This window comes from Toxotes jaculatrix, chromosome 2 (genome assembly GCF_017976425.1).
Source record: "Toxotes jaculatrix isolate fToxJac2 chromosome 2, fToxJac2.pri, whole genome shotgun sequence".
Classification (NCBI taxonomy): Eukaryota; Metazoa; Chordata; class Actinopteri; family Toxotidae; genus Toxotes; species Toxotes jaculatrix.
Genome location: NC_054395.1, coordinates 11,530,521 through 11,554,502, shown reverse-complemented (window position 1 = coordinate 11,554,502; position 23,982 = coordinate 11,530,521). Strand labels below are relative to the sequence as shown.

Sequence of the window (23,982 nt, the reverse complement as noted above, 5' to 3'; positions counted from 1 at the left end):
TTATGAAGCAACTGTCTTTTACAAAGCAGTTATTCCAAAAGCTTAGAGCTGTGGAGTGAAAAAAAAAAAAGCTGCTACCCGCAACTTTTTCACAGAACTGCTACGAATAAAGCTGTACAGAAGGTTAAATGTGAAGCCTGTCATCCTCTCAGAAGAAGCCCTGACACAGCAAAACAAGGCTGATCTTAAATTGATAAGCTCTGTGTGCATTATCTCATTTACATGGCGTGCAGTGCAGACAATCATATGACACAAAACAGTGACTTTCAAATGAATTCATTACAAGCTAATGTAATTTACACAAATAGCTCTGCAGCTAAAGGTGCCAGTAACCTGCGGTCTACATGTGCTCCAGTTTTCAGAAGTGGTTCAGACAGGGGAAAGTCGCTGACAGACAAAGAGCGAGTTCTTGTTGATACACATGTTTAAGATATTCACAAATTGACAGCAAAGGTAGTTATTAAGCTGCAAGTAATCATAACAACAGCACTAAAGAGGTTAAACCAAAAGTCCTCACAAAATACGGTTACTGGCTGTGGGACGCCACAAATATCAAACACTCATCGAAAACAATGTGCACAGTCTCGTACAGTGAGGTCTGTTTTACTTCCACAAGCTACAGCTCAGGCAGGCTGGGCGGTACAGATGGCAGCTCCATGCTCTGTCTGTATCTGACGCCAACACTATTGTCAGTGTCAAAGTTCTTGTCTTACTGTACCTTTAAAGTAATTTTGGAGTCTTTGTCAAAATATTTGTCTCAGAAATAACTTCAGAATTAAGATTTTACCAGTGGCTGGCAAAGTTTTCTGTGTGGCCTTGTGTGTCCACGTCTGGGTCCCACCTAAATGGTTTTAAAGCCTTGCAGGAGTTTGTGGTGACACAGTGAAATCTGACTGACGCACAACATGCAAATGAAAAACATGATGATGAAAGAATCAAGTCTCTCTTTCAATCGTTATCACTCTCATGGGAACCCGACTTTGTTATTTTCCTGGTATTGTACAGTGAGTTCTCCTTTCGACATCCAGACCCACACAAGCTACACTTATCATTAATCTATCCAATTATTGTCTCACAGCCTACAGCATTGTCCATGGGAGCGTGTTTGTAAGCTACACATGTGTGTAGTTTCATTTCTGTGTCTGTCTCTGTGTCTGTGTCTTTATCCATCTGTTCGTCTACTTGCTGAGCCCCAGGGAACTTTAGCTGTCTGGTGCAGCGTTCCCAGGGGGAGGACTTTGTTGGCTGCGCCATCAGTGGGTGGTGGTGGTGGTGGCGGAGGCAAGGAAACCGGGGCACATTTCCTGTGGAAATGGGGTTATCACTTCACCAATTACTGGTGCAATTACAGCGGGAGGCCTGCAGAAGCCTGGGAACAAAGCCTATAGGCACTCAGATGGGCACTCAAGTGAAGACATGCACAAATGTGAGCACACAGACAAAACCATTTCTAACACACATGTCCACATGCATACAGCAGTTATAAAATCTCACTGTCTCTCTGTCCACATTTATCACTACACACATTTACCTTCAATATGTGTGTGTGTATGACTGTATTAGATTAGACTGTATCCAGATGCAAAGTCAGTTGTCTACTACTATGACACACTGAGGCACATGGGATATCACAACAATTTATCAGTCACATTTAAAATCCAGTCTTTTAAACAACGTTGATCATCTTGCGACCTGTCAAATTTATCATCTGATCCTCTGGTGGGGGGTCCAGCCCCAGGTTGGGAACCACTGCTCTATGGTTAAGTATGTGTACCTATAGAATAAGAAATAAACATGCATATAAATTCATTTACACATCACTCACATATGCACAAGATAATCTCCACTCACTGCATCTTACTGTTCCACATGGACACAGATCTTCTCACATATTCAAACATAAGCGCCCACACACACATACCGCAGCTAAATTATAGCCAAACACACGGACACACTGCGTCTGGACTGTGTCACAGACAGACCAGACCCACGTGGACGGCTTGACCTTCGACCTCAGCGTCTACGATTATTCATCATCATCAGACTGTTGACTTGGTTGCCGTGCTGCTGCATACACACATTAGACTCCATTCGCCGTTTACTTTTTAATCTAATTTATTTTTTCATCTTTATTTATCTAAGGGAAGGTTCACACAGAAAGCACATTCACACTGTTACATACGGTCTCATGTGGGAGCCGCTCCAATGCACAACAACTGGTTAAATCCTTGTTCACGGCTACACATGCAGACATTTTGATGAGCAGCTGCAGATGGTCCCTGATCTTATCCCAATCTTTCAAACTGATTTTAGGATTGAAAACACCTTCTTTTCCCACAATCCTTATGAAAATCACAAAGAGGAAGGACCACAGGTGACTGCATTTCCTGTCTTCTTGCCTCCTACCATCAGTCAGTGTTAGTTTCCTTAAACCATGGAGGTAATTTTTCTCTGGCCTCAACTACGTCGAGCTCATCTGCTACTTAGGTGAGACGACATGTTGCACTGAGAGTAAAAACATCCCCAAACAATAACTTCAGTCACAACAAAAGCATTGTATTATCTCACGCCTCAAATTTATTGGTTCTTACTCTGTAAGCCTGCTTTCAGGAAATGGATAAAAAAAAGCTGCTCCTAAGTCCAAGAAAAACGTATTTTTGTCATTTGTTCATAATGAACAACATAAGCTCTTTGGCAAAATGGCCAAAATCCAAACTGATACTTGGTGATTTATTCTTTTTTTCAATCCCGCATCCGAATATATGAAGGTAAACTTGAATTTAAAACTTTCGATTTAGTTGAGTTAGTGCCACATCTGTCTGTCATGCTGCTGAGGCTGACACTTGAGGTTTATAACTCTGAAGTGGATACGGCCCAAGAGGAAACAACAACCTTTAATGGCCTGGACCGGTGACAGACACTCAAGAAAATAGAGACTGTGGTCCTTCACAGACTGGTGACTACCCTCTGCAGCAAAACCATCACCATGAATCTAACTACAAAAGAGTTAAGTCAACACTTTTTCAAGAGATTCTGTACGTCCACACCCATCAGAGTGAAAAATCACTGCAGTCTTTAAACCGTCCGTGGCTTCTACCTCTTGGCTCAGCCTCAAAGTATGTCAGACATACAGTATGCTTCGCAGACATTTGCTTTGGCAAATGGGCAATAACTATATCTTTACATCTTCAAAATGGGTGACCATAAAAAACGGAGCTGTCCTGTGAAGTTTATGGATCGTCATGATGTCTGCAGAGAGCTCAGGTTTTAAATTTACAGTCAGCTGTGAGGGTCAAACTTATCATAAATCTCTGCTTTAAAGCCTGAGCCAGACGATAAAAAGCCACTATCTGTCGCTGTACATCCTCTCTATTTTCTGATAAGTCCCGGCTCTATTTAAACAGGAAAAGGAAGTCGGACTTCTAACCTTTTGTGGCACGTTGTCTCATCTTCCCATCACTGACAAAACAGGGAGAATCAAATTCTTGTGGCTAGCTCTTGTTTACGCAGCTCTGGGAATGTCAGATCGGTAACACCAAGGGTTAAAGGTGAGATGTTTTGTGTCGGTGTGCATGTACCGCTAATCGGAGGCTCAACTGGAATCTACTAGCTGCTATTTTGGTATCATGTTACCTTTACACTCAATCATCAAATTCATTTTCTTTACAGTAAAATGAGAAAGGCCATTTAGTGCCTTTGAGTTAAAAACCGGCTGTTCAATATGAGAACTGAGGTTCAAACCCCAGTGACAGCAAGAATAAACACACCTAAAGTGGCTTTGAGTAAGATATTGGATCCCTGACAGATACAAAGGCTGTGCTTTACTAACTGAGATCACAGGTTGAGACCTTGCGACTTCAAATGTTACCTCTCCTCTTTTTCTCTCTCTAATGTGTTGCAGATACAGAAATGCCACGAAAATAATACGGAATGTGTTTGTTGTACTAAGTTCGGGTTAAGTCCGTTGAATTTCCGGTCCAACTGATTTGCATTCGCACATGGATCCTAATATCTAGAAAAGTTCAGGGCTGCAGTCCATGTGTGAAAGCAGCTTAAAAGTTCTATTTGAAATCCACTAATCGCACATAGAAATGACTGTAAGCTCAGAAATACATCTGTTTTACAGAAAAAAAAAAGTCGTACTATGAGAAATAACTTTAGGGTAAGAACAAATACACATTTCCTGCAACAATCTTTGTAGAAGAAGAAGTGACAGATATTTATTTTGGGAATGAACCTCTCAGTATCTGCTGCGTCTCTACACGCCCTCATGTTCTGCGTCTCCAGCCTGCCCTAATCTACAGCTAATGAGGTAAACTATTGGTTAGTCTTAGCGCTGCTGATCCCGTCTGCCTCTGGCTTCCATGTGGCCAACAAGTCAAGTGTCCTTTTGTAGATTAAATTCCCACATGGAGCTAAAGAGAGTGGAATGCTGTGAGAAATGTATTTCTGAAAACAGCCTTGGACGTCCAGATCAGGGTTACTAGAACTTTTTCCAGTCAAGATAACATGGATATATAATACACTTATTTTACCTTTGCTCATTAAAAAACTTTCTCTGGTCTCATTTTGGCATTTCTACTAAAGTTTTCATTAAGTTTGACTTACACTGAACAGTACACTAAAGTTAAATCTCCTGGTTGCTTGTGTAATAATTGAGTACCAGAAGTAAAAAAATGTTGTTGCATCTCTTGAATGTTACATAGGAACGCTGGTACACAGAGCGTACAAACTCAGCTCAGCTCAGTTCTTGATTATTGACAGCAGGGCAGATTGGAGCAAATGAATACTCTTAAGGGAAATGAAAGAAATATGAAGCTTGTGGTTTTTTTTTACTTAATCACAGGCTTCAGGCTAAAGATAGTCTCTGATATTAACACCAGAAACCTCTCGAGGGTAAATTTACAGCATGTCCACTGTTGTCAGGGGCTGTTGTTGCCAAAGCAAGGGTGTAATTAGACTCCTTTCACTGTCTGAGTCCAGAGAGAGGAGAAAACCCTGAAGCCCCGATCCCCTTAATCAGGGTTTTTTGTAATTTCTTAGTTAGGACCTAAAGTTTGGTTCATAAGAACATTTAATCAGGTCCTCCAAATATTCTGGAAAAGTGATTTTAAACAGCAGAGGAGGCTTAAGTCTTTGCAAGAACGTAAAGTACAGCTAAACTTTATATTTTGCCACATTTGTCTGTAAACACCCTGCAAAATAAGGTCTTCTTCCAGAGAAAATGACTTACTTGAGTTTTTTTTCTGAAGCGCGGGATGAGCAAACAGCTGCGGTTTGACGTCAGTAGTCACAAGCGATGGTGGCGCCACCGTCGTGTCTGCTGCTTTTAAAATTAATAATACAGAATATCCCGATTCTGTACCAGATAACCATCCCAGTGAAATTCACATCTCAGCAACATCCCCAGCCCAGAGCCTGGAAAGCACTGGCCTAGATAGAAACAGATCTGAAAGAATAAATGAATAATGAAATATCTCTTGATTTTTAATATCGCTCTGAAGGCTTTTGTGCTTTATTAGTACACAGAGGGAAAGAGAAAGGTGAGGCTGGAGAAAAGGGAGGAGGCTACAACACACTTCGCTTCTTAACCTCACCCTCAATGCTGCCATAAAGTATATAAGCATATGTATAAAATGAAATACAGTCATCCAGGTACATTTAGCCATTCATCTGTTGATTTTTCCAAAGACTATAGCTTCACCACAGTGCAGGATTCCTACACAACCAACCAAACAACAACAAGCTCTTTGAATCAGCCCATCTAAACTACTGTGTGAGTACACCTGCTGAAGAGCAGCTGTGCTGCTGAGAGAAGCTAACCCTAACCCTTCTAATTTATGCTTAAAAAAATGTGAAGCACATCAACTTAGAGGTGACTTTAGCTTAAAATCTACCAAAATATGTTTTTACTTTTAGCAATGTATTTCCAAAATGCATTGTTTTAAGTTATAAATATGAAATGCAAAGTGACAAGGTGACATTGTGGGACTTTTTAGGGTACTACATAGTGAATAGATTTACACACTCAGAGTTCAGATGCTCACATAAAATGGCAGACAGTAAATATAGTGCACACATATAGTAAATACAGAGCTTTGGATACAGTGTTCAGCTTTATCGTAGCTCAAGATGAAGTTTTAGCTCGTTCACAAGATGCTATAAAAGGCCAAAATAATACTAATGTAAATTCAAATGAAATCCACTGAGTGGGCTGAGGAGTAAGTGGGGGAGAAATGGGCCATTCATACATACAGATTTAAAAAGCTGGGACAGTGACAGCTGCTATTTACTGTGAATATTCATTGCTTTGCTGCCCTGCGTCCCCCCTGCTGAGTTTGACAGATTCAAAAAGTATCGAGCTACACTACAGCGGAAAGTTGAGAAAGGCTCAACTTTATGCAAAGATCCTCAGATGCGTTGCAAGCGACAGCCAAGCAAGAGCCAATCGCAACCATGTTGATTCCAGTGGAAACGGAAACACAAAGTTTTTTTGTTTTGTTTACTGCTACACTCCACTACTTGAAGGAACTTTAAACTTTTTTTTTGAAGCTGAATGTCACCGTCTCTGGCTTCCAAATTCTCTGAGAGACATAAAAAAAGAAAAACAATGTGTGGAAACAAATCGCCTGCATTGTTGGTGTGTGGCTGGTGGTGGCGGACACATCAGAAAAGCGGAGTATGTAAATCAGGCACTCAACACAACCCGGCCCCAGAACTACAGATTCATGAGAGGTCAGACACTGCCAGCTTCTTTGTATCTGGGAGAAAGACTTTTAACAGCGAATTTACAAGGTTGATAATTTCTTTTCGCCATCTAATTAATCCTGTTTACAGTGAACGGGATTAAAGTTGTATCTCCATTCATCTGAGTCCAGCAGCAGCCAAATCAGCTGACAGCTGCTGGTTTGTGTGTCTGTGGGATTGTTTCTCGCACAGACAGCAAAGCTACAAAAGGTATCACTACTTTACTAAAAAACAGCTCATCTTGATTTTGTATTTTGTATGGAAGAATCTGTTTACAGCTCAACATTTTTGTTGCTACAGCTCACTGGGCAACATCTTGGCTTTATCCTCCGTAAAAATCACAACTTGCTGATTGGAATGAACGCATCTGAACCCCAGCTTTTACATGTGTAAGGCATTTTTTTTCCCTCTCTGAAGAAACCTAAAATTGAATTTTACAAACAAGCACATGAGCAAACATGCATCTGGACACTGATGAACTAATCTACTGTGTAGTATAACCAAGCAATTTGCATGCTAATAGCATGAAATGAAAAAAGGACTCATTTACATTTACATTAGAATTTGGGCATTTGTCTAGAAGGAAACAGCAGGCCGGGTTTAAATGCCTGCATGTAATTAGTCACAGCCAATCAGCAGTGTAAAGGTCAAAGGTCAATGCCGCTCACATCACACAAACTCATACGATTCAATTCAGAAATTCTCCAGTGACGGATTAACATTAAATGTCTCTGTGCAAACCAGTTCACTAAGTGAATGCTGTATGAATAAAACATGACTCAGCCTCCATGTGAGGAAGTAGATTCACACTGACTTAATAAACCATCCAAACCTCCTCTGAGGCGTTTATGGAGTTTTATTTTGTGCTGTGATGATGAATCTTCATTCTCTCATGTGACAGTTACTGGTTTGAAAATAGGTGCTGATGGAGCCGTGATAGCAGTTTAAGTGGTTTTGTGTATATGTTTCTGTATGCGTCCACTGAGCATGTATAGGACCTACTCGTGAATATGTTTCTGTATGTTTACAAACAGTGCTCACTTGTCTGTGTATGTGCAAAAATCTATATATGACCTTTTTGTGTGTGTGTTTATGTGTGTGTGTGTGTGTGTGTGTTACTTAAGTCTTTTGAATGTTCTTGCTTGTGTGTGTTCTTCCATATGGTGTATTAGTGTATTTAGTTCATCAGCTTGGTGTGCAATGGACCACTATACATGTTTCACCTAATACTAATCTCATCTGTGTGTGTGTGTGGTAAAGATATGGTATCTCTAACTGCCATCTATCATCAAGAAAATCACACTACCGTTCTCTGAATGGCTGGGATAATGGACTCATTACATGTGTATTGTGTGTGCGTGTGCGTGCGCGCACGCATATGGGCGACATGAAGTTTGAGTGAATAACTGGGATAATTTAGTCATTAAGAAAGAAATGGGGGTTAGGAGGTAATCAGGCATGTATTTAAGTATTTAAAGCTGTTTTTTCTTTTCAGACACACAGAGCTGTCTGGTCAGTCAGTCTGATTACATTTCACCAATCAGAACAAATCTCTCAAATCTCTCTCAGACAGTGAAAGGGCCCCTCTGTGTGTGTGTGTGTGTGTGTGTCTCACTAACAGCTCTGAATGTTAAGTATTTTGGACACTGAAGTGGTAGGTCTGTCTGGTTGTGATCTCAGCAATATATATGGTGTATGATGATGATGATGATGATAATGACATAATATAGCTACAACTACCTACTAATCTGTGCTCAGTGTTTCTGCAGTTAGAAATTTTAAAATGTATTGTCCTTTATTCTAATAAGATTCATGTATAATTTGAGTGATGTCATTTAAACTACAACTTTGAAAAGCTATTGTGAATTCAACTTAACTGTAAAAATTCATATAGAAGTTTAAGAAAGTAATCACCGACTGATTCGGCTGCTGCTCGTGGCAGCTCAGCGTACTCTTAAACATTAAACCTAAAAAGGACGTGGTTACAGTTCCTACAAGCTTCACGAATCTGCAAGACTTCTATTTTAAATGTCACTCTGTTACTACTTCTGTATTTGGCCTATTTAAGCATGTGGCAAACAACATACACAGCATAAATAAAAGAAAAGATATGGAACCTGAGAACGCACCATCAGTAAAGTGTCACTTCAGCCAGAAGAACTGAACATATTGGGCAAGAAGAGAGAGAGAGAGGTGATGATCAGGATAGAAATCTGCAGATAAATTAAGAAAACTGCTGAATACATTTGTGTGTGTGTTAGTTTAGCTTTAATCTTTTCTAATTTAAAAATGATCACCTCTTTTATGCCGACTGAATCCGTCCTCTGTTAAGTGAGTCTTGCAGTACAACGGGGACACCTTAAAGGCTTGATAACAGATTGGTTTGCATAAATCACTTCAAGGAGTCAAAAGGACCAAAATGTGAGTAATTAAAGAGGTAATAGAAAAGAAAAATGGTGTCTCACTACCCGTGGGAGGTGCCGTAGGACTTTGGTGCATCTGGGGCTGGACCCAGATAAGCAGCAGATGATGACACGATAAAAAACTGAATAACACTGAATTGACCAAGCCCAAGTTTATATTTCTAGTTTTCCCTGTTTTTCAGGACACGTTTTAGCATGACATCACTGTTGTTGTCCATAGTCCTTTGGTCTGTCAGGGCTTTACTGTGTCTCCATGTGTTTCCACCCCCTCTTTATGTTGCTCTTCATTGTTCTTACTCTGGCACTATGACAGTAGCCTCAGCAGCCATTGTTGCGTTAGCTGACATTTGAACACAGATTTCAATGTCAACAGAGCCGGATGAGAACAAACACAGCGCCCCAGTGGCCTAATGGATAAGGCACTGGCCTCCTAAGCCAGGGATTGTGGGTTCGAGTCCCATCAGGGGTGACTGACAGCAGAGTGGCGCAGCGGAAGCGTGCTGGGCCCATAACCCAGAGGTCGATGGATCGAAACCATCCTCTGCTATTGGTGTTTTATCACCAGCTGGTTGACTTAAAGAGTTACCAAGATGTAGTCCAGCTGTCCATGTAAGGCAGGCCTTATATTAAATACTTGTCCTCACTAAACAGATGTGAAGGATTGTGGGTGCGAGTCCCTTCAGGGGTGACTGACAGCAGAGTGGCGCAGCGGAAGCGTGCTGGGCCCATAACCCAGAGGTCGATGGATCGAAACCATCCTCTGCTAAATGACTTTTACTGGGTGGCTCTTCAAGACAGACTTAACTCCAAGAATGAGCTGAAATCAGCCAGTTTCTGTCATTATAGTAATTTTCTCAAAGGACCTCTGGAGCTAAAGGAGATATTCAAGTATTTTCAAGGGCTTCAAAGTACTCTGTGTGCCTGTTAAATTCACTTTGACATGTAAAATTGGTGAAAAGCAAATGTTTTCCTCAAAATTTAATATTTTATTTTTTGTTTTCTGGGATTATTCTGAGATCTTTCCAGCTGGGAGCAGCTCCTCCACTTCTGTTACAGATTGCATTGTGGGGCAGCCTGATGAGTCTGATTGTGTTTCAGAGCTTCTCCAGTGCGTCTGTCAACATATTTCAAAAGCACAGGAGGAAATTAAAGTAAGTGATCTAAATGATTAGGTTTTTAGTCTGCAGCTGTGTACAGTGCACAGTGAACTTTCTTCCAGTATCATGTATGAATAGCGGTCGTACTTGTTTACAGAATATTTGCTGGCATTAGTGAAACAGTGCTATTTTTTGATCTTCTTTAGTTGTCCTCTCGCTGTCATCTGTTTTTCTTGCTTTACTTCATCATTATTTCACACTTCAGTTAAATCAGTGGGGTGTGTTTTGGGTTCCTGCATCCCAGCTCTTTATAATGGCCAGTTTTTACAGCATCTCTGTGACAGAAACCTCCTCTGTCTGTCTGAGAAAAACCTCCATGGTGATATGAAGGGAAATGACCACAGCATAAAGCTCCCACAGAGAGAGAGAGAAAAAGCACATAAACAGAAATAATGGTGGACACAGAGCCCACCGTAATCCCTATATGCATCGCACATGTTTTTTTGTTCTCTTTCCACAGACGAGCACACTGGCCACTGTAGATAAAAAACACACAGTCACACACACAAACCTCTGTTGTTCAAAGACACGAGGATTCGCCTCAGCAGAACACACAACAAAGAATGAGGTGGACAGAGATCCTGGAAACAGCTCTATCTAAGTACGCACACATATGTTCATATCATCAGAGTGACTTAAACAGAACTACACACACATGAAAGTGTGCTCAAAAATACACGGGCACACGCACACACATACAGCTACTTTAGCAGCTCTTCACATTTTCCCATTCAGATTTCATTAGAGCTAAATTCCCACCTGGGACAATCCAACGAGGTTTCTCTTCTCCCTCTCTTCTGTACTTTCTAGGTCACAATTGGTCGACTTCAGCCTTATCACATCCACTTCACAGACCCTTTGTGTTTCGGCTTATGTAAGATCGTGTAATCAGCTGGTTTCTTACTCTACAGTGTCTCTGGTAAACATGATTAAAGGGAGTCGAGTTTATCTCGGCATAACTAAAGGCCTGGACGCCTCAGAAAGGCTTTTAATTTGGAGGGGATTCACCGCAAATAAAGCTGAGAGGGCAAAAGATCGAATCCCAAATCCTGTTTTAATTAGAAGATGGAGATCTTTGCTTTCTCATTACTTTTGACCGTCATGCTTGTTATTCGCCAAACAACAAAGGACTGAACATGGGTCAAAGTGTTAAATTCTACCCTATTTTGAGGAGCGGACTGTTGCAGGACAACTCAGAGCACGTCACATACAGTGTCCGTCACACGACCATCGTGTTCAAATCTGCTTTCCACATTCTCCAGCGAGGCAAACCCCACCCCACTGCTGCTCCTCCAAGACTAAAACAAACGCCAACAATCATTAGAAGCCTGTGTAGCGCCACTGCGCCCTTTAAAAGGACCCGTCGACTCCAATTCAGCCATGCATCAACCCACCGACAGCAGAGTCTGTGCTCCTCTGCAGCATGTTGATTCAACAATGACGTGTTTACGCAACATGCTGCACAGTGGCAGAAGTGCATGAAGAAAAAGACCAAAAAAAGAGGGTGAAATACACCAGCAAACCAATGCATGATTCAGTTTCCCACCACAGTATCAATGTTAAATAAATCATATTTTAGTTCAAAGGAGTTTTAACTTTCCTTTCCCCTTTTAAAGGATATTTTGTTGCGTCTGTCTTCGGATTTTTTCCAGCAACCTCTGCGTGGATTTCACTGTGGTGGACAGACCGACTCGTGGCCAAGAAATAATTAAGCTGGTGGTGATCTGGATCTGGGATTTCTGCCATCATATAATTATTTCTTTGTTAGCCATAACTGAAACTAACAGACATAGACACTTAATTTCAAATACCGAGGGGGGTGTTGCTTAATCGTAACTGAAAGCTTTGCATCTGCTTCAGACAAACACTGCAACTGATACTGAAAATACTTTTCAGCCAATTAACTTCTGCCCAAGAATTTGTAAGTAAAAGTTTTATAGGACATAAATATATATGTATGTAACAGTGTGGGTCTTATTTTTGTTTTTATGGCTAAGGTTCTTATCGGTAATGATAAGACCAAATTCACTGCTGTGATGTGGGAATGTGGTGCCACTGGTAAAAAGAAGTCAAATGGTACTAAAACCACAAATGGTTAGATAATCATACAGATTTTAAACAAACGCCAGGGTTAGACAAACTTATTTGGAAGAAAAAAATGAGGGTGAACGCTACAATTATTGCCCAACTCTCAGGAGTAAACATCCAGAACCATAAGCTGTCTGATTAACGGTGTTTGCACACAGTTGTCCTCTTTAAAAAAGAGAGTATTAGTGACATTTCAGGTGCACTCACCTTTAGTTTTATTTCTAAATAAACTGGTTTACATACTCAAATCTGGCTAAACTGTCGCCTTGTTTACAACCTGTCTCAGAAACCTCTACAGCAGCTTTTAATATGCTGCAACCATTTCTAAATGCTGAATACATAATTTATGAATAAAACTGGCATTATAAGTGTTGAAAAGTCAAAATAAGCACTTAAATTAAGCCACTTCTGAACAGAACTCGTGGTGAGATGAGAAAGTAAGGTGGGCGTGGGCTGAAGACAAGGCTTTCACACTCAAACTAGACCAATGGAAGACGTTTCATTTAACAAAGGTGATTACAGAGGTGGAGGAAGTGAGACAGTGTGAAACAAAAAGAAAAAAGGTGACTTGTGACAGGTGGAGGTGCAGAGAGGCAAAGGTATAATTTGTGCTCCGCATATTGCATAACAGTGTGTGGGCATTAACAGAAGAGGAAAGAAAGAAAAGTGAAAAAGGAGAAGTGGTGCGTTACTCCTGTCACCTGTGTGTGTGTCTTCACACACACACACACAGTGTGTGTGTGTGTGTGTGTGTGTGTGAAGAATGACAGAGAGACAGATGTATTAGACATCAAGAGCAAAGAAAACTGAAACACTAAAAACAAAAGAAGAAAAGAAATGTTGCCTCTTACCGGAGTGTGTGAACTGTAGCCTTGGCTGAGATGCTCTCCATGCCCCCACCAGGGTGGTGGCCCAAGGTGGGCTAGCAGGACCACCGTCACTGGCCAACACATCCTTCTCCTCACACACACACAAATAAAACAGCGAGTCCAAGTGTGAGTCCAATCTCACAATTTCAGGCAACTAACAAGTGCCAAGGTAGTTTCAGTCAAAAATCTCAGTGTTGCATTTAGGTCGAGTACTGGATCCCACACGAACTCACACACACACAACCCACACGCACACAACACAGGGGCACACCACTCTTAATACAAAGTGGTGCACTGTTAAAAACAAAAGTGGAATCTAATTACAGAGTAAGTCCAAGTCAAGAAGACGCTGAATCCAAACGGTCTCACAGTCAAGTGTGTCAGGCTTGAGTAAGTCCAGATCCTTCAAATAATTCACCACTCCTTATAAGAAGGTAACAACAGCACTCACACACACACACACTTGACCATCGGTGTGTTTGCGAGTTTATATTTCTTCAGTGTGTGTATGTGTGTGGGCTTCAGAGATGGAGGGGGAAATGTATTCCAAGAAAAAACTAAGTCGCCTCTCCGCTGCCTCCTCGCTGCTTGACAGCTCTCTTCTGCTCTGTCTCTCGTCCCAGCTCCTCTCTGCATGTGACTGCTCTCTCTCTCTCTCTCTCCTCTCTCTCTCTCTCTCTCTCTCTCTCTCTCTCTCTCTCTCTCTCTCTCTCTCTCTCTCTCCTCTCTCTCTCTCTCTCTCTCTCTCTCTCTCTCTCTCTCTCTCTCTCTCTCTCCTCTCTCTCTCTCTCTCTCTCTCTCTGGGAGGCGGAGGGAGTAAGATCCCAGATCACTGTGGCCACTCTGCGCACACAGACAGACACAGGCACGCACGTCCATTCACTGCTCCAGAAAAACCAAGTTAAAGTGGAAATGAGAGAGAGCAGTGAGCTTTCATCTTTATTCTTTCTTTTTCTTAATTCCCCCCACTTCTTTTCTGCCTTTACAATATATAACACTTATAGAAGTCAGTGAATACTCTGTGCTTTACAAAAGGCTTGCAAACAATGAAACAAAAAGACAAACTAGGCAAGTAGGAAAAAATTTGGTCCGGTAGCAGGAATAAAAATGAGAGGAAAGAGATAAATAAAAAATACCAAGAAAAACTACAACTACAAACAAGAGGAAAAGCATTCTCTGTATGCATATCTACCAACATGCATACAGATGTATTCATTTTAGTCATATTAGCCAGTTGAGATGAAATGATTAAAAAAGCCTTTCAGTGAGACTGGGTTTTCAGTTGCTGTTGAAAATAATATATGGATTTTAAAAGGCTGAGTTCATCAGAGCTGAGGTTCCCAACTACAAATGTTCAGCAAGCATCAGTCTTAGGTCTTGCCATGAGAAAAGCCAACAGACTACTGCATCAAGGCCTCAAACTGTGTGCAGGTTGATAAGAGGAGAGTAACTGCAGAGATATAGTCTGGGGCCGAGCCATGAGGTGCATTAAAAGCAGGATTAAAAGTAAAAGTAAGATCTTGCCAGCAATTCTAAAACACAAACTTTCACCTTCTCTTTCTCTCTGTACCAAACTCTCTTCTTTAAATCTCTTTCCTCCTCCTCATTATTTTCCCCATTTCCACTCCTAACCCAAATGCAATCATTAAAGCCTGCGCCTTCTTTCTTGCCCTCTTATTTTCATTAGATAGCGGCTCACAGGGATACAGCAGCGCAGGCTAAATTTTCACCAGCTCAAGTTCAATCACAGGCTAGCGGGGACAATTTATTCATTCTCTGGGATAAATAATGAATTTAGGTTGCGTGCAAATGAGTAGTATGTACTCCCCTCTGAGGATTTCTGATACATAAATGATTGATTCTCCACACTTGTTTGTTATTGTATATTTAGTTCAGATTTTTTTTTTATATAACCCAGGAGACATTTGATCAGATGTCCAGTAACCTGATGTTTACACAACCACTTACAGCTTTTAATTTGATAGGGGCAAACCTGGTCAAACTATTTAAACACACTAAGACTATTTATTTAATAGAAGAAGAAGTTGCCTTGTGGTTATACCGACTGACTAACCCTGCTCCTACAATGGCCTGATGCCAGTGCTGAACTGACCATGAGCAAGATACTACTGAAGCTTCAAGACTTAGTAATTAACATTAAAAGATTCTGTTGATAATATTGGAAAAAACTTAATTGCAGCTTAGTGAAACTCAATCATCCCTTTGAGGCTGCACAATTCTGCAAAATTTAATAAGCAACACGTCCATTGTTTTTAGAAGCAGCAGTACTACTAGCAGGGGCAGGAGTCGCCATCTTTGCTGTTGGCCTCTAACTGCTGCAGCGTCTCTGTTTAAGCCAAAACCCGGATCACCTGCCAGTCAGGCAGCACAAGCTGCTCTGTAACTTTGTTCGCCTGAATTTTCCGCTGATGAAGTTCCTGCAGTTCCTGTTTTTTTTTTTGTTTCTGTTATCACTGCCAATACTAAACATCCAGGCCAGTTCTTAGGCGATCTGGTGACATAAAACGCATCAATCTTGTGCAACAGGGGAATTTACCAAGAAAGACTCACCAGAATTTAAAACTGCAAGTGAAAACGTTTTATGTATACACTGGATGAATTACCTGTGTGTTTTATCAGTTGGTGATAAGTAAAACACTAAACATTTAAGCCTTTTTAATGCAGATTAGACATTAAATGGAGGGTGTGCTGCCCTTACTTGCCAAAGATCCAAAAAATGTAGTAGGAGGGAACTAGCAAACTTCAGAAAATATACTATAGTCTAGGAACTACAGGCATTTCTATTAAAATATTTGTGTTTGCTTTCCTGCTGAACCCAAAGAGTTGTGGACAATTCCGCAAAATAGGAAAGTGACCATAAAGAATAAAGGTTAAAATGGTAAAAGTTAGGTGTCATATTTTGGGATTTTGCAATAATACTACTGCAACAGAACTGCAGTCATTTGAACATGTGAGTTACTGAGTCACCATTTGCTGCCCTCTTGATGCATCTTTTATAATCAAATGGTTGCTAGTGAGTAAATATCGCAGAATCTCATAAAGTTTGCATCTGACCTGTCAACAAAGGCCCTAGACTCTAGGGCCAAACTAAAACATTCACCAGACATTCAAATGTAGTACCTCAGACGCAGGTTCTTCTTAGGGGGTTTCAAATCTCTGACCATCACATCTCTGAGGAGAGAAGATAGAAAAGACAGGCAGATATAAATCGAGCACCTTGCTGTGAGTTTAAAAGCTCCAAATGTTGCTTCCACCTTTGTCACTTTAAAGTCTCGCCATAAAATTGACTTACTGGGACCTCGTAAACTCTCGGGCCATTAAGACGGGATAATTGCAAGCTCGTCGCCAAATGTACCTGATCAGTCAGCTTTGTTAATTACAGCTAATGACCTCCCAGCTAGCTTGAACAAAAAGCCTCTGATTTCTCTCTGACAAGTGATGTCAATTAGTTAAATAGCGTGTGAACTCTAGCCGCTGAGATCATTACTGGTCTCAGATCCTCCTGCCGCTATTCTCCACAAAGCGCATAGAGACAAACACACACACACACACATCATTAACTCATGTACATTCCCTGTGTTTCATGAGTTGAGTGAGTGAATGCATCACTTAATGAGCAGTCATTGTCGTCTTGTTGTTCTGTTTGTTTAGTTTCATGAGGGATGCTCCCTCGTTTTAGGCCGATGAAGCCTAATGTCACTAATTCACAGTGTGTATGAGAATGTAAAATGGTTGTCAAACTGATGAAAGTGATATGAAGACTAACATCAACTCTGCTGTTTCTTGACACATAAGTGAGGGTTTATCTTTGTTTGTTTGTTTGTTTGTTTAATTCTGGTAGATTCAAGTTTCCCTCGTGGATTTTAAGGTTTTTCTTTAGTTTTACATAAAAAGCACTAGTGTGATTCATTGTTTGGCCCCGTTCAAACCCACTCTCCCAACCTGGCTTACATAAAATTATTATTATTTTAAGGGGTTCAAAATATCCTAAATAGTTCTACTAGAGCCAAGAGTGACTGCAACTTGTCTCCTGTACAGACAGTGATAAATAAACAGTAAAAATTGTGCTGTAACGTTTTTATCTTGTTTGAGAGTTCACAGGACATAAAAAATATGAAACCCTTAGCTACTTATTTTTGTTCATTTTAATGTCATAGTGTCCCAGGTGAGCAGTGGAAGACATTTACCCATAAACACAGACATTTACCCTAAATCCAACATATAAACATGGGACAAAACAAACGCTTACCAATACATGGCTTTTGTCCCGGGTCACTGGTGCCTTAAACTGCATAAAAAAACTTGGGAACTGGAAACGTGACAGGTTTCTTCCCACAGGTGAGACTGTGCTGCCATCTTACGTTACTTCCCGTAGCTTAGCTGATCCTGCGAAATCCCGCGATACTGTGGGAGAATACATTTCTATCGAAACTTGGTCCATTCATATGTTCCATACACAAAATTAGCAGGGTCGTTTGTACTAAAGGTGTTTTTCATGCCCAAAGTGAGCACAGCAAACTCTGAAAACTAAAAATATTGCAGCATCAAAGAAGAAGAAGAAGAAGAGAGGCAACCGTTAGAAATCCTGAGGTTAAATGAATTCAACACACTTGTTGTGTAATGACATGTTTCCACCGCTAGAGGTCAGAGTTAGATTGTGTAAATTAACGTACCAGGGAGTGGAGAAACATACTGTGGTTTACATCTAGACTATGTTTAAGACATTTTTAAAATCTAAACTTACAGAAAATAACTGCAGGTGAATGTAGAGACGATATTTGTTATATGTGGACATTTTAAGTACCCAAATGCCTAATCAGCCTGGAGTTGTACTTCACTGGAGTGAAACACTGGAAACCATCTCCTCCTGACTTCATTCCAGGTCCTGATTTACACATATGATCCACTTATTGATACCTACCTGCTGTGAATCACACAGGCCATAGATAGATTTTGTCGCTTTACATGAATGATGGTTAGCTTTGAATTTTTATCTATCTTGTTCCTGTATGTACTGTACAATGTATGATATTTTTATCCATTTTATACCCGAATGGTTAGGCTATAAATAATTCATTCCATTAAGAGAGTTGATCTGAAAGAAGAAGAAATGACCCTTAATCCACCCACTCGGTTAATGACCTCATTATGAGACTAGTGACTTTATGATGTATTTTTAATGTCTTATTTTAATTATTACGGTAATGAAACAGCAAAGTAAACATAGTTTATAGCTTTATACTGTAGTGCCATAAAAAATCTAATCTGTGCCCTTGCTGTATTATTTGAACTCAGTCTAATTCTAATTTTTTATTAAAGCTACATTTTCTAAAACTGGCCAATCAGTTTTTTTCCCCCAAAGAATCGTTTGAATTTAAATTCTTTAGCAGATGTGTTGGAGTTTATGACAGGGTGGAGTGAGTATTTTGGAGGGAGTGGGTTAGACCGTCCGGCGCGCTCCCGTCATGATGTGTTGGAACCTTTTGTGAGGGGGCGCGGCAGCCGGGAGCGCGCTTGGTGCTCAGTGGCAGTGGTAGTGAATCTACAGTAGAATAAGAAAGGACATTACCACTGTGGTTGAGTGACCTCAGTAAGATTTAGAAGTTAAATAACAGGTGATTTTTACGGCCAGGGAGACACAAGGTGAAATGTGTCATGGAGATAAACTCTTGTCCCGTCAAGGAAACAGAGATTCATGGGTCACGGGGCGTTGTGTTTCGGTGCGGGCAGGCTAAAAATAAAACTTTAGGAAACAACAGAATAGGTGGGTGTATGGATGACTCACAATCTTGGGGCAATCCTTGTCATAGCCTTCATCTAAAGTCATAACAAAAAATACAGCCCAGACAGAGACCGAGACAGAGCAGCCAGTCCTACCGGTCCAAAGTCATCACCAAAGATCGTCTAATACCACGATGAAAAGTACAGTGGTTAAAAGGTGTGACTGCCACTGTACTGTGGGCAATAGTAACAGTATGTATAAGTACGGTGGACCAGTAGATTCAGTTATTAAAACAAACAAACTGAAAACAGTCTCCCAGTCTCAGCGCACACACACAGACTACAAACTTCATGATGGCACACTCCTGTGGCTTGTGAGTTAGTACACAGAACCAGCCACGTGTTTGCCATTTTCTCATTCACTTCATACAGGAGCATTTTAATCGTACAACCGTATGTCATTACCATGGTCAACCATGTGTTTTTCTGATTCACATGGTTTCATAAATGTAAAGTAGTTCTCCTTTGGTGGTGTAGCCAGACTATAGTGAGAAAGAAAAAGTGTTTCTTTATGACAGGAAGTGAGATTTATTTCACAGAAATCTGGCCCCATTTCTCGGAAAATAAATCGGAGTGAATACTGCAGCAAATGCACCTCGAACGCAAGTATAGGCTAAGCCTCTGTCCCCTCCTAATAAGAGATAGTTTGTATACCCTTAATATCATCTTAATTTAGCATCACATAGGTGATTTTGCATGGTTAATTTTGAGGACACCGAAGAGCACAAAGACAACACATGTCCTACAAATAAGGACGAAACACAAATTCATTTTAGCCTGTCTTGGACAGACCATGTTGTTTAATGTTAACAAAACAACTTGTTTTACCATTACTGAAAAGAAAAAGGGCTTAATGTTTACTAGCCACAACATTCTAATTTCTCTTAATATGGTCAGAAATCCTTAATACAAAGGTCTAGGTTTTTATAATGAAATCCTCTATGAGAGAATTCATGTCTTGCCAATGCTAGTGGAAGTTTCTTTTAAAAAGTTTGCGGTGGCTTGGAAATGCGACAGAGTGAGAGCTCTTTCCTGCTTGTTCTCGATTGTAGGCTCTTGTGTAACCCGCCCCCTCGCTCCTCTCCCTGTCATCCCATTGGGCGGCTCCTTTCTTCTCCCTGTCATCCCATTGGACAGGTCGGGCGGGCGATGAGCTCATATTGGTTAAAAATAGTTGGGCTTGCGAGGGGCTAAAAATAGACCGGTATATAAAGCCGGCGGTTGAGCTATGCTGTGCGTTACTCGTCTCCGGCCGGCTGCCGGAGGAGCAGGGAGAGAAGGGGAGACACAGACAGAGAGACAGCGAGAGAGAGAGAGACAGAGAACAGGCTCGTCAGCCTCAGCAGCCTCCCTCCTGCTCATTCCTCCTCAAGTGTTGCACCACAGGCAGCGTTTGTGTCTTACATGATGCCCGGACACCAGTCAGGGTGGAGTAGGCAGTGACGAACTTCCTTCCTTCCTTTTTCACTCTTCGGTTTCGATCAGAGTGTGTCTCCAGAGAAACCCGGTCGTTTCCGTTAGAAGCAGACCATTAAATGTTCTCTAAACAGCAAACCAGTGGATTAAAAGTGATGAATAATCATGCTATGACTGTACAATTCACTGTAATAATATCTTTTTAAATGCTGTTTCAGTATCAGTGAAGGAAGTGACCCAACTGTAGCTCTAATAAGTTGCCTCCTGAGTTAAAGTCTTTTATTCAGGGCCCAGAGATGTGTTGGCATGGCCAACATGGCTGCACATAATCATTTCTGTAGTCTGCAGTCTTTGTGTCATTAACTGTGAGGGCGTTGTTTTTTCTTTTTTTTTTTTTTTTTGACACCATCAGGGTGTTGACTTGTCAGACTGCAGCCACAGGGAGAACAGCAGTTTGAGCCAGTATGCAGCTATTCAAGTGGCTGATGACAACACTGAAATGCACCTGACTTCTGACAAATAAATAAATAAAAATAGCAATTTAATTTCCAAAGATGGTGGTGACAAGTGCTATCCCCGTTTAATTACAAACATGAACCGACAGACACTTGAGGTCAGAGAGGCCTAAATTAATGTCTTTGATGTTAATTTTTTTTTTTAAATAAATATGAACACACTTGGACCTGTTATCTCTTTGACTTTGCTGAAGAAGAGACGTGTAGCCTACTGAAACTTGGTAGTTATCATTAACTATCATCTGCCATCTGAAAAAGTAGGTGTTTGCTCTTGAGGACCAAGAAGTACAGCGGATTTCCTTTGAAATCCACTCACAGCTTAATAATGTGCAGTGAAATGAAACTTACTGGCTTCTGGCTGGTCGGCCTGCTATTTATTTATTTATATTTATTTATTATTTTAGCAGAAAAGTGCCCTCTCTTCATTCGCAGAGAGAAGCACTTCTTATTTCCTCTCACATCCACCCACTACGCCTCCTGTACTCCATCATTAAAGACCTCCTCTTACTATCCATCCTTCTATTTTTTTTATATACCTCTTCATCTCACCTCCCCTTTGTCCTCCTCTCCAGGCACCTCTCTGATGTAATAAGGTGGGAAGTACAGTTTGACCTGTGATCTGAACGGTATGTTCTGGAGAATAACAGCAGGAAAGCCTGGAATGCAGGAAATGTAGGTTGTAAGTGGTCCAAATATCACTTTTTTTTTTCTAAAGAATTTTACAAACCTCATCCCTACATCTCTTATTTAGACTGCTGCTTGGTGTTTACACTCAGTTCTCTCACACACACTCAGTTCTAAATTACTGCAGTTAGCTGGTGCTTGCACAGCGGCAATAAAGCAGACTGTATGCGTTTCCCTAAATACCCCTCTGTCGTAAATTATGCCTTGATGTTTGGTGTTATTTCTTTAATATCAATCAAAATGACTCTTTTAGCTAAATTATAATTATTGCATCCTTCACGCCAGCACCAAAATGATGACAGTTGCCTTTATTGCTCTGGCTGCAGTAACACATTATGGTTTCAGCGCTCAGTTAAAGTGTTTGGCAGCTCAAAACACACTGAGACGTGAAGAGATTTTTACCACCATTTTGGTCCACATCAGAGTTGTAAAAATGTGCCTCCATGCAGCTTCATGCCAGTGCTCAGAAAGATCAGATGTGTGCTGCATATAAGGCTAAATATATACACAGATCAGCCACAATGTTTAAAGCCACTGAAAGGGGAAGTGAATAACATTGATTATCTCGTAACAATGGTGCCTGTCAAGAGGTGGGATATATTAGGCAGCAGGTGAACAGTCAGTTCTTGATGTGTTGGAAGCAGGAAAAACGGGCAGGCATAAGGATCTGAGTGACTCTGACAAGGGCCAAATTGTGATGGCTCTATGACTGAATGGGTCAGAGCATCTCCAAAATGACATATTTTGTGGGGTGTTCCCAGTACGCAGTGGTTTGTGCCCACCAAAAGAGGTTCAAAGAAGGACAATGGGGAGCGTGTGGGGAGCAAAGGATGGTCTGTGTGGTCCAGTGCACACCCAGCCATGTGGATGGCTGAGTGCATGTGCATCCTTAGCCCTGTGGAAGAGATGGCACAAGGATGTAGTCTGGGAAGAGGGCAGGCTGGTGGAAGCAGTGTGATGCTCAGGGAAGCCTTGGGTCCCGCCACACCATTGTACCACCTACCCAAACTTCTGCAGACCAAGGGTCATGGCAAAGGTATTCCCTGATGGCAGCAGCCTCTTTCAGCAGGATAATGGGCTTTGCCACACTTCAAAAATTGTTCAGGGATGGTTTGAGGAACATGACGAAGAGTTCAAGGTGTTGCCTTGGCCTTCAAATTCCCCAAATCTCAATCTGATCAAGCATCTATGGGATCCTTGGAGGCCCCTCCTTGCAACTTACAGGACTTAAAGGATCTGATGCTAACATCTTGGTGCCAGATACCAGATGTGTTCCTATATGAAAAAGTTCCTATAAACGCACCCCTGCTCTTACATTTGTCTGTTTTATTCTTGGAGTACCACTCCTTTACACTGCCTTACACAACCACCGTCCTTTATTGTTGGTTGCAGCAGTAGCTCCACACTCTCTGTGTGCAAACACTTGCAGCTTCTCGCTTTTACTCCACAACATCCAGCATCATCCCACACAGGCTGAAACTGCCTCACCTCAGCATCCCACACACTCCACTCTTTCTGCAGCGCACGCCTCAGAGCGAGGCTGCTGGCACAACTCTGAGTGGTGTGATTTTACAATAAGCTCTTCAACTAGAAATCATCCCAATGACCAGTGTTGTACATGGATATTAACAAAGCTTTGTCTGTGGTGACTGGAGGAAAGGATTGTTTCTCTTCCTTTAAAGCGAGATTACACAAGCTACAATTACAGGACAACACGTTGAATTTTAATTCACTTCTGGCAAAGTGTGGTGTGTTTACTAATTGTTTTAATTTTGTAAAACAAAACTAAAACAGATAAAGTCAACAAACTTGGCAATGTCAGTTACAAAGCAATATCTAGCTAAGGTTTGCTTTAGCAATGGCCACCATTAGCTACCCCTGTGTGTTTAAATGAATAATAGTGTATTTTATGGTGTTGTACCCTCCTGCATCTTAAGCTTTTAAGAGAAGGACTGAGTTATTGTTATTGTTGTGCCTTTGAGCATGGCGCTGTCATTGTTTATAGTCAGGGATAGTTACACTTTCTGGCAAATGCACAGCTAGGAAAGCTAATTTCATGGTTTTGAAGGATCCAGTGCAGACATATTTAGTGTTTTAATTTCGAAAAATGAAATAAAACAAAAACAGACAAAAATACTATTTGAGAAACAGCTAATGAAAAAGAAAAATAGGTGGCAGCTCCACACTCAGTCACACTGTGGGGTGGTGGACTTAGAAGAAGCCTGCCGGTGTTCTGCTTTGATATTTAGCTCAAACCAAAAAAGCAGCCCTGACTCTCAGT

The 23,982-nt window shown here is 41.1% G+C and overlaps 1 protein-coding gene and 3 non-coding genes across 4 annotated transcripts in view; 3 read left to right on the top strand and 1 right to left on the bottom strand.

Annotated features, from left to right (window-relative positions):
- The window catches only part of sema3h (sema domain, immunoglobulin domain (Ig), short basic domain, secreted, (semaphorin) 3H), a 59,213-nt gene extending 45,333 nt beyond the window's left edge, over window positions 1-13,880 (bottom strand). The window contains 2 exon segments of the mRNA XM_041052900.1: window positions 13,267-13,324; window positions 13,327-13,880. Of these exon segments, the coding sequence (XP_040908834.1) occupies window positions 13,267-13,324; window positions 13,327-13,368 (100 nt within the window). The 5' untranslated portion in view covers window positions 13,369-13,880.
- trnar-ccu lies at window positions 9,567-9,639 on the top strand. The gene has a single exon. It is a non-coding gene; the product is annotated as a tRNA-Arg (tRNA).
- trnam-cau lies at window positions 9,646-9,717 on the top strand. Its single transcript has one exon. It is a non-coding gene; the product is annotated as a tRNA-Met (tRNA).
- On the top strand, window positions 9,865-9,936 carry trnam-cau. The gene has a single exon. It is a non-coding gene; the product is annotated as a tRNA-Met (tRNA).
- Window positions 13,881-23,982: the final 10,102 nt, after the last annotated feature.